This window comes from Chaetodon auriga, chromosome 8 (assembly GCF_051107435.1).
Source record: "Chaetodon auriga isolate fChaAug3 chromosome 8, fChaAug3.hap1, whole genome shotgun sequence".
NCBI classification, from domain to species: Eukaryota; Metazoa; Chordata; class Actinopteri; order Chaetodontiformes; family Chaetodontidae; genus Chaetodon; species Chaetodon auriga.
Genome location: NC_135081.1, coordinates 20,041,634 through 20,062,231, shown reverse-complemented (window position 1 = coordinate 20,062,231; position 20,598 = coordinate 20,041,634). Strand labels below are relative to the sequence as shown.

Here is a 20,598-nt window from a genome sequence, read left to right as displayed (position 1 = left end):
CCGTGAGCGTGGACGAGCGGGCTTTAACGATTTTAATCCTCTGTAAATTAACAGTGGACTAAGGGCAGATTTCATCAGAAATGAGCCTCTCTTAAATACTGTTCAAGAGGCGTGGAGAGCTGACCCATTGCTGGCGGTGCTACTTACACAGCTCCCACGTTGGCTCTTCCTACTGTGATTTAGATGTCTTGTTGGTGGGCTGCAGCATTTTTTGATGGTGGTAGGTAAAGTGAAAAATTACAAAAAAAAAAAACAAAAAAAAAACAAAAAGCAGATGTGGGGGATCAATGGCAGGGTGGGTCCACGCAAAACCGTGTGCCCATGTACGAGTGCACTCATGCCAGTTCAGATTGTCCACAGTCTGACTGCAGGGTTCACCAGCAGGCTACAACAGCAGGACTGACCTACATTTCACACACACACACACACACACACACACACACACACACAAACACACACACACGCACAGAAGTACACCACACACACACACACACACACACACACACACACACACACACACACACACACACGCCAGTGTATTTGCCACAGTTCTACTCTTGTCAGGGAGGAAAAGCCTCTGAAACAACATCTGGATCAACACGGGACACTAAAACTCCCAGCTGAAGGCCAGAGTGAGAAAATGTGCTCAGAGACGTCAACTCTTCAGGCAGAGAGACCTACTCCACCTGTTTAATGGGGAACTGTGGGATACACTTTGACACACGCACACACGTAATGGCATATAGAGAAAACAGGATCACACAGTCTCGAGCAAATGTAGCACAGTGCTGTATCGACCAAAGTACTGTGATTAAATTCCATTTTAGGGGACAGTATTTTACTAGATTTTTTTTTTATGACTGTTTACTTCCACTAAATATGAGTGGAAATAAAATACCTGTTATTCCACAACTGCAATTATTCTCTTCATTGCAGATTAGGATTTTCCATTGTACATGAGATAAAATTATTGCTGCTGGACAAATATTGTGTATCTCCAAAATGTCAGCTTTGCAGGAAAAAAATATTTCTGCAGAGGAAATGGAGGAGAAAAAGAAAACGATACCAGAACTGTCGAGCCACAGTGACACATTTTGTTCATCAGGTGGGTTGTTTATGTGTAAAAGGGTCAGTATGTATTATATATCATGTATGTTGTACCATGACTGAGAGACAAGCATATAAGCTTTGTCTTATACTATATAGTATTATTACAGTGGCCTTAAACTACAACTGAACTGTTGGTTCTGATGTTTTCCTTGGATTTGTTGACAAAAAGAAAAAAAAAAAAAAGAACTTCACTTCCATTTTGGCACTGTTGCTTTTACTAGTAGAAGTATGAGTTCTTCTTCCATCACTGGTGTATATTATACAAACCTCATTTCTGTTCTGTTGCAACAATTACAGTCAAATGTCTCATCAAATCGTTAAGAAATTACAAAAATAATGAAAAATAAGATTTCATTTCACAATCACTTGTTTTCTCACAGCTTGTAGAAATGACTTCAATAGAAACATGCTGCCAAACGACCACTCATTTAACTGCATGACAGTTTAACATATTCCCATTAAATAGATGTGAAGCGTGCGAGACAGGTACGGTCACAGGGAGCGGGGCAGAGGCTGTGACATGTACACAATCATCATATTATCTCTGTTGCCATGACTACAGCTGTCAGTGGCTCACAGATGGAGGTGGGGTGGATGTGTGGAGGTGGAGGGTGCAGCTCGAACCTTGACTGACAGTTGTGACAGGTATATAATCCTGTTGGTCGTGCTTCCAGGGAACCAGGGAAACACACTCACGACACACACACACACACACACACACACACACACACACACACACACACACACACACACACACACACACACACACACACACACACACACACACACACACACACACACACACACACAGCATTCACTGAGGCAGGTGTGCCCGGCTGAAGGAGGGCTGGGTCGGCCTGCTCGCTCTGCAGCTGCTGACAGCTGATGAGAACTTCTAATGACACACTGTACCAGAGAGCTGCAGAGGGGATGTGGATTGTGTTATTTCCTTATTTTTATTTCACTCGCTGCCAAAGAGCAAGACAGAAGCCTGATAAATGTAAGATGTATAGACCAATAAACAGCGAGTAGGCCACTGCTCGCTGAATTCGAACCGGCTAGGTGACGGAGACTGTGGATAATATGCCAGGGATATAGGATTTAAGCTCAAACGGTCCCACAGCGTATGTTTAGCCTTACTGCTCCTTATTGCTAAATCACTGCAAGCTTTATCATCCTCCTTTCTGCAGGTTAAGACAAAAAATCCATCTAAGACAAAGCACAAGAATGAAGGATTACTGGAGAGTTGACCCAAATGAAATAATTACTGGGAGATCTGCTCATGAATTAGCAGTGTTATCCAAATAAAAGGGCATAATTCCACAGCTGCCATTTTCCACCATCACAGCAGTCACACAGAGAGAAACCCAACAAAGGCTATGATACCAATACATCAATTGACAGTAGCCTCTGTGCACCACTTAAAAACTGCAGCAAGGTGGGACTCTGCCTCTTATCAACTAAAAAAATTGCTCAGTTATCATTTTTCTTTTCTCCACCTACTCATTCCGCAGAAAGAACCTTGTTCTCTGGGAAACAGGAAATCACCAAATGAAGTAGAAGAAAACGAGGCAGTTTGAAGGAGAGCAGGTAACCTAGAACAGTAAATTACGATGCTCAATCATAACGAAATAAAACAAAAACTCCACAGATTGATGACACCAAGAAATGTGAGATCACTGAAGGTTGAGTTTTTCATTTAAAAGAAAGGAAGTCCGGAGCACACGGCGGCGTGCCCTCCAAGAACTTCTGGCAAGGCCGTACGAAACTTAGATCTCATCCCGAGAGTGAGAGCGTGCCAGAAAATACAGCAAAGCAGCAATTTTTCACTGCTTCCAGGAGGAAGCGACCCTATTCTTCCCCTTCCTCTGTGTGACCACTGGGGTTTCAATAAGGGCCCTTTCAGAAAAATGAACTGGGAGAATGTAAACATGGAGGAGATGGATGACATTTTCCGAAGCTTTGTCTTGCAATTAGTTGTGGTTCAAGCGCTGCACAGCCCTTCAACAACTTTCAGACATTTTTTTCTTTGATGACAAAGACTTCCTGCTGTGGGGCTTCCGGATTAGTTTTGTTCAGCTGCACACCTAAAAAAAATAAAGATAAAACAGGCAGCTCCCGGTCTGACCAAGATCAACGTGCCAAAAAACATTTTAATTATAGATTCTGGTGGGAAATGGAGGACGTTCAATCAATCATGCGGGTGAAATAAGCTGAAGTGAGGAAGAGGATTACAGTTAAAGTAACAGCGACACTTTTGCAGAGCAAAAGAGAACACGCATGACGGTGGCGTGCAAACACTGCGGGACACTCCGGAGATATGTGCAGTTTCTGCCTCCAGTAAAGGCAGAGGTCAACATAAACATGTGCCACATCTCATCACACAAGACTCTCGTGACATGCAATGACGTCATTATTACAATGACTGGTTTGCTTCAAGCCATGAGTCATATGTGATGCATAAAAAGAGCAACAGCAGGATGTATTCTTAGTGTGACACCGTAAGACAGCAAAACAGCTCACATGTTAAAGGACAGGGGAATGAAGAAGAGCAGGGGTGAACCAGGGGCAGGCGGTATATCCCTTTCATATGTTCCCTTACATTGCTAATAGACTAAAAGAAGTTGAATCATGTTCTGAGTGGAGTATCCCTGTTTGTAATACCGTCATATACTTGAATCCAGAAGGGTGCTACAGAGGTGTGAGCATCTGGCACATTCCTGAGTCTCTGCAGAGGATGAAGAAGGGCACAGTAAGAACAGCCAGTGGCTCTGAGGAGAGAGGTCACACATGCCATGATGAATTACAGGAGCCAGGGTTGTTTTGGCTGCTTGTTCATTAACGTGTACACTGCTACAACACAAAAGGACACATCAACGCTACATCAACTCTCATCTGCTCTTTCCAGTGTGTCTGGAGTGTTTTGGATCTAATTGTGTGCTCTCATAATCGAGTACAGCTCGCCTAATCTTCAAATGACAAAAGCTAATTTGCATATTTTATGCTTGCGCTGTAATTTGATCACAACACTTAGGACTGAAAAATCACCAACATATTACAGGCATTATCAAAGACTGCATTATTTTAGTTTGAAAATGACAAACTTCACTGATTATGATTGATGAAGACTTGATTATTAAGATTCAAGTACTGCACACGCGACACATGAAATACTTCACTGACTTTAATAAGTTATATAATTGTTCTATTGGTGAGAAGGCGTGCAGACATTTCACAACGACCCATACAGTCCAGTCACCCTAAAACATACAGTACCATTCAATATGACACTGCATCTCTCCACAAATGTGTGTTTGAATTCATATGGGTTCACTTTATATATTTGGAGAATATGGCTGTCAAAATTAATGCATTTGTTTTAATAAATGTTCATTAAATCAATACAAAATAATTCAATGCTGCACACATACGATCCACCACTGACTTCACCATGATAAAAAGATGTGGAACTGTGGAAACTACAGGATGACTCGCGGTCCCACCAACAACTGCCAACTGAACTGTGTATAAATGAATGAAAGTGGAGAGTGGATGTCTTCACGTGTCCTCTCAGTTCTGAGGAACTGAGATCCAACACAGGGACCAATGTGCAGGCAGTATGGAGGGAGGTTAAACATTTCTCATTTGCATACTACTCATGTTATAATGAACCAAAGCTTAAACGTCCCTTTAAGCAGATAAAGCAGGTGTATATTACATATGATTGTGATTTCTTACAGCCAATGTTGTTACGATGCCTCAACTTAGAAATGTTTAAATCATTTACTCTCACTCACAAATAAACCACCAACCAACCTTACAAAGACACTGACTAACTTTTCTACAGAGTGAACATGAGACAGGGAAAGATGACAGCCTCTCCCACAATCTGTCACATGCTAGCACTGAGCTACATATAACCCGAGGTGTGACCACTAAAGAGTCCTCTACCCTGACTGTAACTGCTAAAACACGTAAAAAGCTTCCTGGTTATCAACACTGTGGTAAAGGGAAATGCCAACTTTCACTCTACGGATTACATGCTGGTCTTACTGGGATTTACGGTGGGTGTGTACGTGTGTGTGTGTGTATTGGGGTTGTTGTGTTTGCCAGAGACCGAGTGTGTGAAGTGACACCCATGAGTGCAGGCCCACACCATACACCCACAGCACGACGGGTAGTGAGCAGAGAAAGCTAATGGACCAACAGATGAATAGACGTTTGAATCAATGGATGGATCAAGAGTTGGATGACATTCAAGATTGTAGTTTTAGTTATACAACCCTTTAAAAGCAGCAGAAATAACCTTAATGCTTCAGCATCAAAGGACACAGTCACAAAAGCACAATCTTCTGCAACACAAGTGAAATAAAACTTAAATACTGAGCATCACGAGCACATTTTCCATTTCCCCTTTGGGAGGGAATCGACTTTGAGCTGCACTAGCACTACAACTCTGGCTTTAAATGAGAGGCTATTTTAATTCATAATGGACCTTTTGACATTTTCAATGTCATCCTGACCTGGGTAGTGCACTGAGGGAGGGGAATGTCACCTGTCGTCAGTGGAAAGGCGAGGAGGCCGGCGGAGCTTTGACAGTCACTAGAAGCACATTCATGTCCCATTACATGGCATGATTTTAGCTTTGACAGTTTCTGTGTGCACATCTGTAGCAACATTTCTGACCACAGCAGGCGGCAGTTGTCAGAAAAATACTTCTACAGATCTGCTATAAAAAAAGTGGCTGGGTTAGTTCATGAATTCCATTAGTCAACCAACAGAAAAATAATCAGCAACAACGCCAATAATGAATTAATTCTTTAAATTAACTACATTTTCAGGCAAAGATAGCAAATAAGCTCTGGTTCCAGCTTTGAAAATATGGAGATATGCTGGTTTTCTCTGTCATGTTCCTATAAATTAAATATCTGACAAAAGAAGGAACTCTAATACCTTAGAGTTTATTAAGCTTTTATATGTTTCACAGACTAAACAATTACTCAGAGAAGAAAATTGCTGGATGAATCGATAATGAACATAATCACAGTCCAGCCCTAAATGTCTGTAAACTGAAGCCATCTAATTTAAAGGGCATCATGCAAGTAAATGTAGGTAGAAGACATCTGTAAAACTGGGACCGGCACCTTTTTTCTCCTTGATTGTATTACTGGTCTTCTCTGTAGGTAAATAAAAATCCGGGTGGGCAGTGACCACCAAAACAAGACAAATAATTCTCCACACACCATGCCTGCTGTAGGCATGAGGACTCAGTGAGCCTGATCAACCTACTGGGATATTCATATACGGTCAGCCCTGCCCTGCCTGAGGCCATCTGCTGCCCTCCCTCTAATCCAGGGGCTTGTCACTGGTGATTAGCCAGCCACTCGATCACTCTCCTTCCCCTCCACCATTATATATTTCTAGTTTATTATGTTGATACTCGTCTTAAGACGTGGCCTGCTGTGCTCTCTCAGCTTAAACTCCTTTGTGTGGATTTCTGATGCCGACAAATCCTCCATGCTTCCTCTCGCTATCTCTGGCCCTCTCTCTCTTCCTCCTTCATTATATTTCAGGCCTATTATGCTGATGTTGGGGCTTAAATAGAGTTCTCTCTCTCTTCCACTTTTTTCTTTTCTTTCTGCTGCAAATTAACCACCTTTTCCAATTTCTGTTCATGTGCACCTTTAATATGACTAAGTATTTCTTGGCACAGAAAGAATGCAGCTACATTTCAGCAGCAGTTTCAAGAATAAAACACACTGTTTAACAGCTTGAATACAAATGAGGTCAACATTCTCAGTCAAACGTATAACAGACAGATTTACAACCAACTTGACTTTTAATATCCGTTTGAAGTCTTTTTCGAACTGTGTGAGCAGTAAGTGCTGCCTGTTAGTGTGAAGGTTAGCGTTTTGCAGAGCACTTGATAGCAGCTGTATGATTAACAAGCAAAAATTACAACTGTAGGAAACACTATGATATCTTGCACTTTAAACGTACCTTGCAGTCGCATGCACAAATGGATATTTAGATTTCTGTCCACGTGTTTAGCTGTGCTAGTAGCGTGGTCAGTTGGTCAGTCAGTCCACCACTTGGTCCAGGCTTCTATATCTGAGCTATTGTATGCAGGCTCATGAAGCTTTGAACAGACATTCATGGTGTCTAGAAGACGAATCCTGATGACTTTTGGTGTCCCTGCCTTCTCCTCTGCCACCATGAGGTAGACACTACTGCTAACGAATGAAGTAAAATGAAATCTGGTACCAATTTGATATAAGGACTAAAACTAAAGACATTCACATCACATACTTTACGCATATTTTGCTGATTGGGAATTTTTAGCATGCTAACTGATTGGCTGGCTGATAATATCTGCATGTTAATACTGTCATTGTGAGCATGCTGATGTTAGCATTTAGCTCATAGCATCACAGAGCTGCTAGCATGGCTCTAGAGTCTAGATTAAGGTTTATTAATCACTTGTCTTTAATCACTTCTGCTCTTTTTTATTGTGCAGTCAAACTAAACTAAAACCAAAGTACAACATGTACAAGTAAGACGACACAGGGGACAACATTATTCCACAGACCAACACCATCAAATCAGGGATTGGCAAACACTGTCACAAACAATTACCTAAAGCCACTGTCCTGTCACTGTTGCTTAGGGTACTCTGAGGATTTACTGCACCGTTTTATTCAACGAACCAAGAACACATGCTCCAAAATAATCAGAAAATCATTCAGGAATGGGGTCAAAACTGCAGCATTTCAATGTGACTTTCAATAGAAAAAGCAATGTGGTTACATAAGATGCAAAGCAGCAGCTGCTCAATACTCTAATGTAATGCTCTCACGATACTCAGCAAGAGGTAATAGCTTTAATTCTTTAACTGCGTGTTAGATTACAGCCGTCTGTGTTTACAGTTCATCACATGATCTAATGATGAATTCATCTTTCCATAGCATCCAGTTCTACATGAGCTCACCCACTAGACAGCAAAGCAACAACTCCAAAACTGCTGAGGCGAGACGCTTTAATGTTCAAAAAAGCCTGTAAAATATGCCCAGGAGTACCCCACATCTGAGGAAAAACAAGTGATGGCCAGTGGGAGAGATGAAGGATTAACGACACGGCTGCTGGATGGACGGGAGGATATTTACTCCTGAGCCTCCTCCATCTCTACGGCTTTATTAGAGCAGCAACGAAGGGGGGAGCGTAGCTGCTAAATGTCACTGCTTTCTTCAGTGATACGACGCCTCTATTCCTCTCACCCCGCTGAAGCCGCCTCGTTGCCTCTCGTGGGAGCAAAGGGCCTGTTTTGAATGCCACTCCCTGACCACAGAAGTACTTGGTTTCCCAAATATTGCCACAGGATTTGTTTGTGTTTCAACTTGTGGCAGAGAGCAAATTTAAGTTCTTGTTTGTTAAGACACACCACAGGGACACGACCACTATGAAAGACTATGAAGAAAAGTAGCTGGTAAACCAGGGGAAATTAAGGAGTGAACGTTTCCCAGATCGAGCTGTGAAGCATGACTTGGCAAATCCAGGAGGGGATATGAATGGAAACGTAAGCTACCTCAAAAAGAACCCTTGAGCAAGGCACCTAACCTTCACTTTTTAGCCAGCTGCAGTAGATTAGAAGTCACACATAAATGTCCAGGACTAAATATAAACTGTGATGCTGCTAAACTTAACTGGATGCAAAAAAAGACCTTTCTCTCATGTCCTACAGCAGCACGTGTCACTTTGATATACCAGGTCATGGCTGAAAATCAGAGAACACAACATAAATCTATCACTGATCTGCTTACTCATGCCATGACCGTCCACAAAGTACACTGGTGGTGGAGCTCAATGACACAGTGCCCCATCTAAAATATGTTACGAGCCATTTGAATACGGTGGAATAAGGCGGTGGGAATCCTCTTATGTCACTCTAAATAAAGTTTTTTGGATGAAGTGTAATCTCTAATCCTGCCATCCCTCCTATATCAGTAATAGCCAGGTATTAGTGTAAGCTCTGCCATTTAGATTAAACAAACTCTGGCATCTCTTTGGCATCTTTCTCCGCTGGATGGATTGGCTATTTCAAAAAGGCAGCAGTCTGCAGTGGAGAGCGGTGGGGTAATATCTCTAAAGCCACAAACCAGATCAATCTGGGTCAAACGTGACGTATTTTGCTGCAAATGCTTTTAAAATCAAATGCAATGTCATGGTACGCTGTTGGCTAGCTGTGCATCAGTTCTGCTGGGGCGACACTGACCGCAGACCGCTGGAGCTTGAGCTTCTTTTTGCACTGAGGCAAAAAGAAACTTTGAAAAATAGCCTCCTTCCTCTTTCAGACAGAAAGATGCTGAGGTCACATGGCTTCTGCTGTTGTTGCCTTTCCAGAGAAAGACTCCACAGGCTGCTGAGTGCTCGTTTTCTTAGGGCCAGACACAGACAACAGAGACAATTAGACTCCACATCCAGTCTAACTGAACTAAAAATGAAAACAAAAGCACAGGCATACTGGATTAAAATAAAACCCATTGGCATACTGTGTAATGAAAAATGAAAATCCCAAGGAAATTGTCTTAATTTATATGCATGGCCTAAATTTGTTGCCTGTTGCCATGGAATTTAAACAGCGGCTGGCCAATTACCTACTAGACTACTGTTTGCCTTCAGGTGCTATGCTAATGAGGGTCATAGAGGTTCACGTTGTAATGCACTCACGAAAATGAGGCAGGAATCTCCAAGGGATATTCTCATTTGGGATGGTGCCAGTCACTTTCCTGCTGCTATCAAAGCTAAAGCTACTCAGTGGATGTGTGTTTGTTTCTGGCTCGGTTCTAGACAACTGTGGGACATAATACAGGTATTAGCACACAGCTATTTATGGTAAAGGATTTTCAGGGCGCACAGAGACAGCAGATTCTAATTTAAACCTGAGGCAAGAAGCGAGACTGGTGCTCAGGTCAGCTGAGGACATGAATCAATCAAGGATGCAAACAAAAAAACATTTTTGATGATCAGGCAAAACAAGCCAATCCTAACATTTCTCATGTGCTTTTTGAACAGAAAACAGAGCAAAAAGCAACTTTACGCTTCACCAGTCAGAGGCACCTACAAGAGATCAATACTGCCCTTCTGTGTCTGTCTATGTCAAGGCTCTACTTTTGAACTCAGCTTGTCTTGTGTTCAGTTTCTACAATCAGTTTGGCTGAAGGCATTTTGCCATATTAATGACCTTGGCTTGCTGTATTGAACTTGTGAACTCGTCACACCCGCTCTCCCTCAATTTCCTGGATGGCCTCTTCAGTGGGTCCACCATAATAGCAGGTGATTGAGGGAGAGCTACTAACAACCCTCAGCAAGGGTGACATCCTTCACTGCCAGTGCCTCTCTGAAGGGAGGAATGTATTCGGCTAACAATGGCCTGTCAGTGCTACTCCCCCTGTCCCTGTGCATTGAAAGGTGACATCAGCAGGACGTGGTGACACATAGCATCACGTTCAGAGCGCTGAAAGCTGCAGTGGACCTCATTCTACAACACTGTGTAGGACTAAAACTCTGCTGTCTATGTAATGTGGCAGGTCATTAGAGATGCAGGGCTGACAAATGTACAGAAGTGTGCGCACGCGTACATTCTGTACGCACGCGTGCACGTACACGTGTATACGTATACACACACACACACACACACACACACACACACACACACACACACACACACACACAGTCGTGTTTCCATCACTTCTGGGGACATTACATAGACTAACATCCCTTTCCTGGAGACCTATGCCATCCATAACCATAACCACTACAATTAGATCATCTGATAAAACTTAATAAAAAAAAAAGGATTAGAAAATTTGTTATCATCCTCACTGAGTTTAAAATCTAAAAATCCAAACAGGTGTTTTTGGAGCATTCCACAACTTTCAGAGTCTTTTGTTGCTTCTGTCCCAACTTGGTTGAAACGAGTTGCTGCATCAAACTCAGAATAAGGAAATATTTACAAAAATCAATGAAGCTCATGAGGTCAAACATTTTCAAAGATGGCTGTCTCCATTTGTCACTGGGACACAAAACCATGGGAAAACAGGGTCCATTAACACAAATAAAATTTGACTGAAATTTCTCTCAGTTATCTGGGACACTGAGAGCATACAGGAGACGCATAGTTTTTTCCGAACATAAAAATCTATATGGAATCCATCTCAGTTTAATAGAACAACTTTGAAAATGGCAATTCACTGACAGTAACAAATTCTGTTATCACATCCACGACATATCACAAGCATTAACCTTGGTCTTTCATGTTCCTTGCAACAACAGCGAAGTGCATGCAAGGTTTGCATTGTGCTCACTGTAATGGTGCTTAACATGAATCGCATTCTTTTGCCTTAACTATTACTAACACCATCAAAAAACACACTAAAGTGGTCATCTTTGGAACCCGTAGCTTTATGCATATTTCTCCTTGTTGCATTAAGGGATGTTCTGACTGTATCTAAAGTTAAATATTAAAAACAAATACCACTCCCAGGGTCACAAGGATAGTGTTCTCGGGATAAAATGTCTCATTTTCAGGAAAGATATTAATCCCTAGAGCATATCTCATCAATGCAGCACATAGTGGTTGTTTTGGTGACAGTCGTGATCTGGTGTACTTGGTTGTTCCTTTTTCGTCTTGTCCTGTCCTCATTTGTAAGTAACAAATGACTTTGTCCGTTCAATCTCTGCCAACAACTGGAGGAGTCTCCATATTAGTCTCTGAAGCATTTTTGTATTTTTTGCTAGTTGTTAGCCCATGTGAAACAAGTCTAGCAACATGTAATAACTGTGCACAGGGCCCTCTGACAGCAGCAGTGAGTAGGCAGTAACAAAATCTAAATACACGAGGTCAGCTGGACACCTCGGAAACAGCATGACAAACACAGGTGTGAACTTGTGATCGGATCACCCAAGACGCATGTTAATGCCTGGTGTAAACAGGGTCAAAAGGTTTCAAAATGTTGCCTGTTAACGTGCACACACATGCATGGCAAGTAAGTAAGTAAGTTGGAGCAATTAACTGGACGGAGTCATGCACAAGCTCATGACTCAGGTGACTTAACAGGTCTCCGGCAGAGAGACACGTGCTGAGAAGTGTGAGAGGTGAGAAGATGAGGCGAGACAGTGGGTGACATGGGATTGGCCTGATCAGAGGCAACTCCTGTATAATCTGAATGACAGATAATCCAGATCCCAGAAAAGATTACGGGCCTGTATTCAGAGAGGGTGGGTAGATAAACAGTGATCAGATCGGGATGTCAAACCAGACTGAAAATGACGTGGCACCTGTTGATGCAAGCCTCAGCGTATTCAAAGGAAATTAACAGTGCGAATTTGCAAAGCTCTTCTCCTTTGTCTGTGGTCGGATTTTTTTAAAGATCTGCTGAAAAATGTACCTGCATCATCATCAACCCACACAAGGAACTCTTACAGTCAGGCGTACAGAGAACGCCAAGACATGGAGATGTTACAGTATGTGTTTGCTTGAATACACCATCACCTGCTCCACCACCTGTAATTGCTTTGTCCTCAGGCAGACATGTGAGGTCTTGACAGCTCAAACCTTGTCGCTCCAGCACACTTTAATGAAGCACAGACGCAGTACCAGAATGGGAAAGATGCACCTGCTGCATGTGTGTGTGTGTGTGTCTGTGCTTCTGCATTAGGCACTTAGCAGTTCTCTATTACACATGATCGTCATCCCGGTGTGGAGATGCCTCCTTACTACTGGCAACAGATTAGGTTGCTGTGGAGTTTCAGCATATTTTACTTTTACACTGATTGGGAAAAGCTGTGGATCTTAAAACAGAAAGGAAAAACATAGTATGAGTGTCAGACAGGGAAACAGAGTGATGAAGATGCAGAGGAAAAAGTGCATAGAGACCGCACAGTTGAGAGGAAGCGAAAAGAAGAAAAAAGGGTGTGAAAATAACATGTGAGAGGGAGACAAACTCCCTGCAATCTCTCAAAGGCCCCAGAAACACTGTGGCAAGTCGTTATCACCATCATCACCACCACCATCGTCCTCATGGTGGCTATAATCACTCCCGTTTTTTCTTCAGTTATCCTCACCGCCACCTTCAGAAATATCACTTGCAGTGTCTGGCGGAGCCTGTTGTCTCTATCTGCCTCATTTGAATAGTATTCTCAGAGCATAAAAACAGCGCTGAACTGTCTCACCTTCCAAAACAGATACATCATATTTTCACAGAAGGCAATAAAAGCAATGCAGGCCCAATTCCCCACAGTTTTGAATACAGGGGCTGTATTTCAGCTAGACTCATCAATATGCAAAACATCAGAGCATTGCTTGCCACAAGAATATTCCCTCCACTGCACACTCTGCAAATGTGCACAAACATCATCACATTTTGTGTTTTTTTTTTTTCTTAAACAAGCTTCGATTGGCAAGAAAAAGTATGCAAATCTTGTGCAAACATAATCACATTTTGATGAAAAGCACTGGGATTCAAAGCCCTAAATTGCCCTATGTGATTTTAATACTCTGCAGGCAATTGTCAAACCAAAGAGGCACAGAAAAAAGAGGACTCCAGGGCTGAAATCAATGCGCTACCTTTTATTTGGGAAGAAGTGAACAAACTCCAAGCACTGGATTACATTTCAAAGCACAGAGCCTAGAGCTTTCCTGTTGAGGAGCATGTATAGTGTGGGAGAAAGGTGCTGTAGTGTGGGAGAGAGGCGTAATCATGATGACCTACAGTAGGGTAGATGTAGGTTAAGTTAGTCCCTCTCCTTGCCTGCAGTGCTCACTCTGCCTTTCTCTTTCTCAAGACTCTTCCCTGGGCTGTCTTCCCTGGGTTGTTAAATCCCTGCTCCTTTAATCTCCTTACTCAGCTACATCCTCTTTAAAGATGCAGAACCAGAGGAGAGACGTGGGATACGTCAACTAGGGACTGGTGCTGGGCAAGGCGGAGCACGACGAGTGGAGTGGGGGGTGTTTGAGTGAGGGGTTAGAGAGAGAGACGCTGTGCTGATATTGAGAAAATATCGTTCTTGGTAAAAATGTGTTTGCGTGAGAGAAGAGCACGCCTTAACCTCCTGAGCTTTTCTGGTTAAGTGAGGATTAAATCAAGTCACGAGAGATGGTCATTTAATTTATTCCTTAGAGGACTTCCCAAATGTTTTTAAAAAGACTGCAGAGTAATTTTCTCAGTGGCCATTAAAAATCATTGTGGTAATGATCACGGCTCACTGCAACATCTGGACTCTAGAACCTTAAATTAGTGCTCAGCGTCCATCTTTGGTCGTGGGCTTCCCATGCATGTCAACAGTGGTACTATATTTCAATGGATCCCACTATGACACTTAATTGACTCTATATGATTCCTTGATTGATAATTTAGCACAGTGACATTCAGTGCAGAACATGAGCAAAGATAAGAAATACTGCAACCGCCCATCAATTTACAACAGCCACTACATGTGAATTTCTGACACACGCACAAGCGTGCACACACACACACACACACGCACACACACATACACTTGTTCAACACTGATGCCATATCAATACCATCAAAAAGCATTCCACTCCGCTTCCCTCACCAAGCAATACTGTGCAGCAATGCCTATCAATCATCCCCATGCTGTAACACACAGCAGCAATATTTCAATAATGGTGCATCACCTGAGACTCAGAGAGATGAAAGTAATCCGTTCAAAAATGGATCACGGTTGTCCTGTGTGCCACATGCTATTCAGCGTTAGGAGACAGCTCTACTGTAGATTTCTGGGTCATCTTTCAAGTGTATGTATCTTTGAAGCTCAGCAGTTTAGAGTCGCATACCTCAATAACAAATGTATGAGACAAGCAGAGTGTGTCATCTGGAGGTATTATGTACCTGTGCAAGTTAATTTAGCACAAGAATGTCTCTTTCTATACTAGACCCTTTGATTTTTTATGATAGAATGCTCCCTAAATTCTAAAAGTTATCACACCATACAGTGCACATTTTCCACCAATAACGAGCGCGCACACACACGATTAGATGTGTGTTAATGTGGGAGGTCACATACCATAGCAGCACCAAGAGCAAGCACTAATTCACCCCCTACCATCGTAAATGCTCCATATGCAAAACAAGGGATCAAATATAATCTCTAATTAGTGCAGTACCTGTTTCCCAGAAGTAGACAGACTTCCCATCATCTGTCTGTGCGTGAGCCTTCCAGAAACCACTGAACAGCAGCAATGTCACCAAAAGGTACCAGCTCCCCTCTGTCCTTATTCGGAGGGTCCCTGCTGCACCCCTCCACCCTAGCCCCATGGTCCGCCACAGGATAAAAGTAAATCCACTCAGCTCAGGAGGTCAGCGAAGGCAGTGCAGGACAAAAAACACACACTCCAAAAAAAAAAAAAAAAAAAAAAAAACACACACTTGTCCAAAAGGCAACAAGAAGTGAAGTGCGCTTCAGTTGGAGAGAGTGAGGGTGTGCGTAAAGTGTCTGCAAGAGAGGGAAAAATAAAGAGGTGTGTGTGTGTGTGTGGTGTGTTATCAGTCCTGCAGGAGTTGAGGTCCGGTACTTGGTCTTGTGAAGGACAGAGTAGTTTTCTCCTTCTTTTCCCTTTTTGCTCCTGACTTGGCAGGATGGTCCCAGAGGGAGGCCGTCAGTGTCGGGGACTGAGCTGCAGATGGACGGTGCGGTCTTCCTCCTCCATCGTATCCGCTTCCACTGCTGCCGTTGCTGCTCTGTCCTCTGGCTGTGGAGCAGTGACAGTGGGCGAGTGTCTGCAGTGTTGTTCGCTTCCCTCCCTCTCGCCTGCTCTCGCTCACTCTCTCTCTTCGCCTCCTATTCGCTCCCTCATTTGCTCCTCTCCCTGTGCCACCCTGCTCTCGCTCTATCTTTTTCTACTCCTGGCTTTTTTCTATTTTTCTCTCCTGCTCTCATCTTCTCGTCTCTCTCATTTTCCCTTTATTATTACACTCTCTGCATCTTTAACATCTCCCCTTTCCTCTCCCGTTTTCCTGTCTCCCGCCTAGGGCATGAGGACGGATACTCCCCCCTCCTCCTCCTCCTCCACTTGCAGTGCTGGGAAGGCAACTGGAGACCAGCAGTGCTTACACCGGTCTCACAAGCTCCCATAAGCACTGCTCCCAGGATCAGAGAGGCAGAGAGACAAGCAGGGCTTAATGCAGAGTGAGAGAAAGTGGAGGGGGTGTTGATGGGGGAAGTAAGGAGGAGCAAAACACTAAAGCAGAGAGGGAGCAAGCGCGAGAAAGAGATGAGGGAGAGGGGGTGTTTATGCTTGTGAGAAAGGGGTGTGAAAGTGAACTGATGGAACAGAACAGGAACAATGAGGCCTTACAGTAGCAGCTTCATATTTTCATATAAAATACACAAACACTGAGTCTTCCTCTCCAGAATTAAAACTGCGAGCCAACTTGTAGCAGGTATTTATAGAAATTAATTGACAGAAGTAAACATGCAGTGTCAAAATGTTGGCTGCAGCTGAGCAGCTGACATGCCCCTTAATCCATCAGCAACCTTTGAGCCACAGTAATAGTGACACCTGCCATGGCTGAAAAGCAAAAGAAAAGAATGGCACCACTGGAAACTTCATCAACAGAAAATCCAGTATTTGACATCTTCGTATAGTTTGTGATGTACATTTTTAAAAACGGTACAGAAGTTGCTGCATAGTGATATTGGATCTCACAGGTTAGTGCTTTAAAGAAAGTCACTGAAAATCCAGACTGTTGAATTAAAGGATAAAGCTGCTATCATAACTTTCTAACTACCTTCCCTGTCTGTGGCACTCAAACCCCAGCCTATTTGTTCCTATTGGAAATTCAAATCTTTAAAAATGGATCATAAATATAGACTTTAATTATTTTAAAAAGGCTCAGTAATGTGCCAAAACAGCTGGGCGCTCTAGTTTTTTTGCAAATGTGACTCAAACAGGAGTAAACAGCGCATTTGTTGGGGATAATTTTCTGCTCTGGATTAATACACATGGACCCACGTTCATCATAATGAATGAACATCAGCTCACTGTAATTGTTTTTGTACACCACTGGAGGTCTATGTATCATGAGATGAGATGAATGAGATGTATCAGGGGTGACTACACAGGTAATACTTAGTAAAATAAAATCATTGTTGATTTCATGGAATTAGTTGAAAAGTTTTTTTTTGCTTTAACTTATCATACTGAAGTTAATGTCGATTGCACAATGTGATGGCTGTACTCATTCACATGGAAATCATATGTTACCACTGTCCGTTACACCACATCTTTTATTTTGTAACAACATAAAAGAACAACAATGTCAACCCAGTTCACTTATCTCAACACAAACTAAATAATTCTGTCTGCTGTCACGTCTCCATTACAGATTAAATGAATGAATGAACTCACACTTTTTCTCCTAATGTTTTCCTCCACTCCTTCACCCTGACGCCTTGTACAAACCATTACTCAAACTATGTTACTAAATTATACAAAATCAGGACAATTTCATTTGACCTCTTCGGTCAGCATGCTTCTTTCTTCTTCTACAGTGGTGTCGATGGTGTCTTCATCGAAATTTGGGAAAGAACATAGTGTTTCCTGAGTTGTTGTTGTAGTAATAATTGCTTGTCTCTGAGGAAAAGCAAATCGGTTCTCTTTGCAACAGTGGCACCACTTGGAAAATGCGGGGCTGTTGAAAAATTGTCTGTTCCACTTTAAGGTAATGGTAATGTTCGTGGTGATGCTGGGTATAATGCATCAAACCAAGAAGAGATTACAACACTGTCATACACTGAGCTGGTAAGCCAGTGAAAAGCTAACACGTCACCAGTAAGAAGAGAACGACACTAAATGGCAGAGTATGTGGATGAGATTGTCTTTAAATCTGGAACATGACCAGCACACAACCTTCAATCAAAGAGACAGCTAGATTAAAGGGGGTGGAGGGGGGGGGCAATGCAGGTGGAATTCATTTGCCTGAGTTTAATGCTCCTGTGCTGTATCAGCTGATCAGCCTGCCTAAGGTCGTATCGGGACATCTGACTGGCAGACTCTGAGTTTGGCAGAGTCGGCCTGTCATAACCCAGTTTGAGCTTGACTTGACTTGGACAAGACAGTCGAAGGGATGCAAAAGCCCGGTTGGTGCCAGATGACTTAAAGAAGCCAACTCTTGTGTTGTGATTTCTGTAGTACATCCAAGGAGGAGTACTGAATTGGAACAGATACCAGGAAGACTTAATTGTATGTAATGAGTCCTGTTGTGAGCATTATATTTACATGTACACTAATATCCTGGTATTGATATATTAAACCCTGGTTTCAGAAACCTGGATAAGGTCCTTATTCTGGTTTTGAGAAACCTACATAAGCTACCTGGAGTACTTAGATAGATAGAAGTGGAAAATCATTGTTTCACGGAGAAGATATGAAGGAATAATAAAGAGAGGTATGCTGGAAGCCATGTTTACTTGAAGCTATCACAGTTGTACATGGTGGTTGCTGTTTCCTCATTCAAATTCAGCAAGAGAAAGCAGCAAGCAGCAAAGCCAAATGTAGAGTTTAAAATTCCCCTTTAGAAACCTTTAGTAACATCACTAATATTCTATCCATATCCTTCAGCCACAGTGCATGCTGATGACACCGTCAATACTGAGAAATCAGGTAACTGCACACTGCCAGAATCTACCAACCCGGACAGTCTGTAATGCTTCATGTAACAGATTGAATTCTCCACTTTGCAGTGATGAACGTAAAAGTATTGCTCATTCATATTTTTACTGGCCTAAGCCTTTCTGGGAAAGCTTATACTCGGAGGCAGTGACCGACTTTTGCATCTCACATTGAGGAGAAGTGGTGCAGATTCCACCCTGGTCATGGAAAAGTGAGCCAGCTTTTACAAGTATACTCAAGTGTTATCTGCATGTGTTCTGTGAATTTATGGCCGTGTCCCCCAGTGGTGTGTATTGTAAATGTATTTCCTTTGCAGGGTATCTGGACTTAGGAGATAGGTCCTCGGGCATCCAGAAGAAGCTTGCAACACAATGGCTGCTCTTTCATATTGAAAAGTGTCTTTGCTTCCCTGTGGAGGTATTCTAGGCATACCCAACTTAGAGGGGACCACAGCAGTCCTGCAACGCACTAAATGGAATAAATATCTAATCTGTTTTAGCATGAACTCCTGAGGATCACCCTGGAGGAGCTAAAGGAGGAAGCGGGGCAGACTAGACTAAATCAGCTGACTGGCCTTGCCTGCTGCGTTAGTGCCTGTGCTGTCACTGTCTTTGCTGACCTCGCCTAAAACAGAGGTGAGGCTTCAACCCGGAAGCTGTGCAGCTGTCTGAAAATAATAAATACTTTGCGGCCAAACAAAATCAGGAATTCTTGGTGGAAGTGGTACAGAAATTACATTCAAAAGATGAACGGCAAAAAGATGTTAGAAGAGACCATAACTGATGATATCATGCCTATTACTGTTGATTAAGACGATAAAACAGTCATCCCTATACCTGCTGGACTCTGGGAAGTGTGCACACAAACATTTAAATAACATTGTAAAATCTGGTAAAAACTGAAGCAGAAAACTTTTTTTATTTTAGCCATCTGACCATCTCAACTGCACTGACTTTCATTGTACGTAACTTATTTTAAACATAGAAGTCCATCTTTCCGTCGGTCTATAGGACTTGACAGTGTGACAATAGCGCTGAAGTGTCAGCTAATGACGTAGTGTCTGGATGTCACTGTCTTTGCCATTAAATGTCAACTGTGAGCAGCACACTGGATTCAGTCAGACAGACAGAAGAAAAATAGATAAGATGGGGCAGATGTGGGTGGAACCGGCAGGATGAAAAGTCAACACCAGCTGCCACCTGAATACTGGTAGACTAATCTTTATCAGTAGATGACAAAAATGAGTCCACTCTCCTATCAGCTTTAGTATGAAAATAATTACCAACTGAACATCTTTCAATCTGAAATCTTTTTGGAATATAATAAAAGGAGCAGCCACTATCCCCCATAGACAGAAAACCTTAAAGGAGTCACATACAGTATGAAGATAGCAGCCTAGCAGTGTGACAGCACCTCGGCCTGATCTGTATAAAACACAACCAACACATCACAATCAACACAACGGATGTTGACAGGAATTTGAATGGAATGTCAGACGATTATCTGCCTGCCAACTTGAAGTGAAGCTGCCTTTAAAGAATGATGAAGCTCCCTATTTATCAACATTGGGTTGGGTGTCATTTGTTTTTTAAATGACTGATGAATATTTATATATATATATATATATATATATATATATATAAGCGCATTGTGTGTCACCATGGTTCATTATGGAATGCTACACTTTGCAATCATGAGTAACTAGCAATTAGACATCAATGTGCGTTTATCCCCTGTGGTTTAATTTGCTGAGACATGAAGTTAAAACACAGCTAAAAATTTTGATGGGCAGACAG

General features: G+C 42.5%; 1 protein-coding gene across 5 annotated transcripts in view; it reads right to left on the bottom strand.

Moving 5' to 3' along the window:
• The window catches only part of thsd7ab (thrombospondin, type I, domain containing 7Ab), a 135,611-nt gene extending 120,028 nt beyond the window's left edge, over positions 1 to 15,583 (bottom strand). For all 5 annotated transcript variants that reach the window (XM_076736431.1, XM_076736433.1, XM_076736435.1 and 2 more), the window contains exon 1: positions 15,296 to 15,583. In XM_076736431.1, coding sequence (XP_076592546.1) covers positions 15,296 to 15,446 — 151 coding nt within the window. In that variant the 5' untranslated portion in view covers positions 15,447 to 15,583. The remainder of the gene's footprint in view (positions 1 to 15,295) is intronic.
• Between the last annotated feature and the right edge of the window lie 5,015 nt (positions 15,584 to 20,598).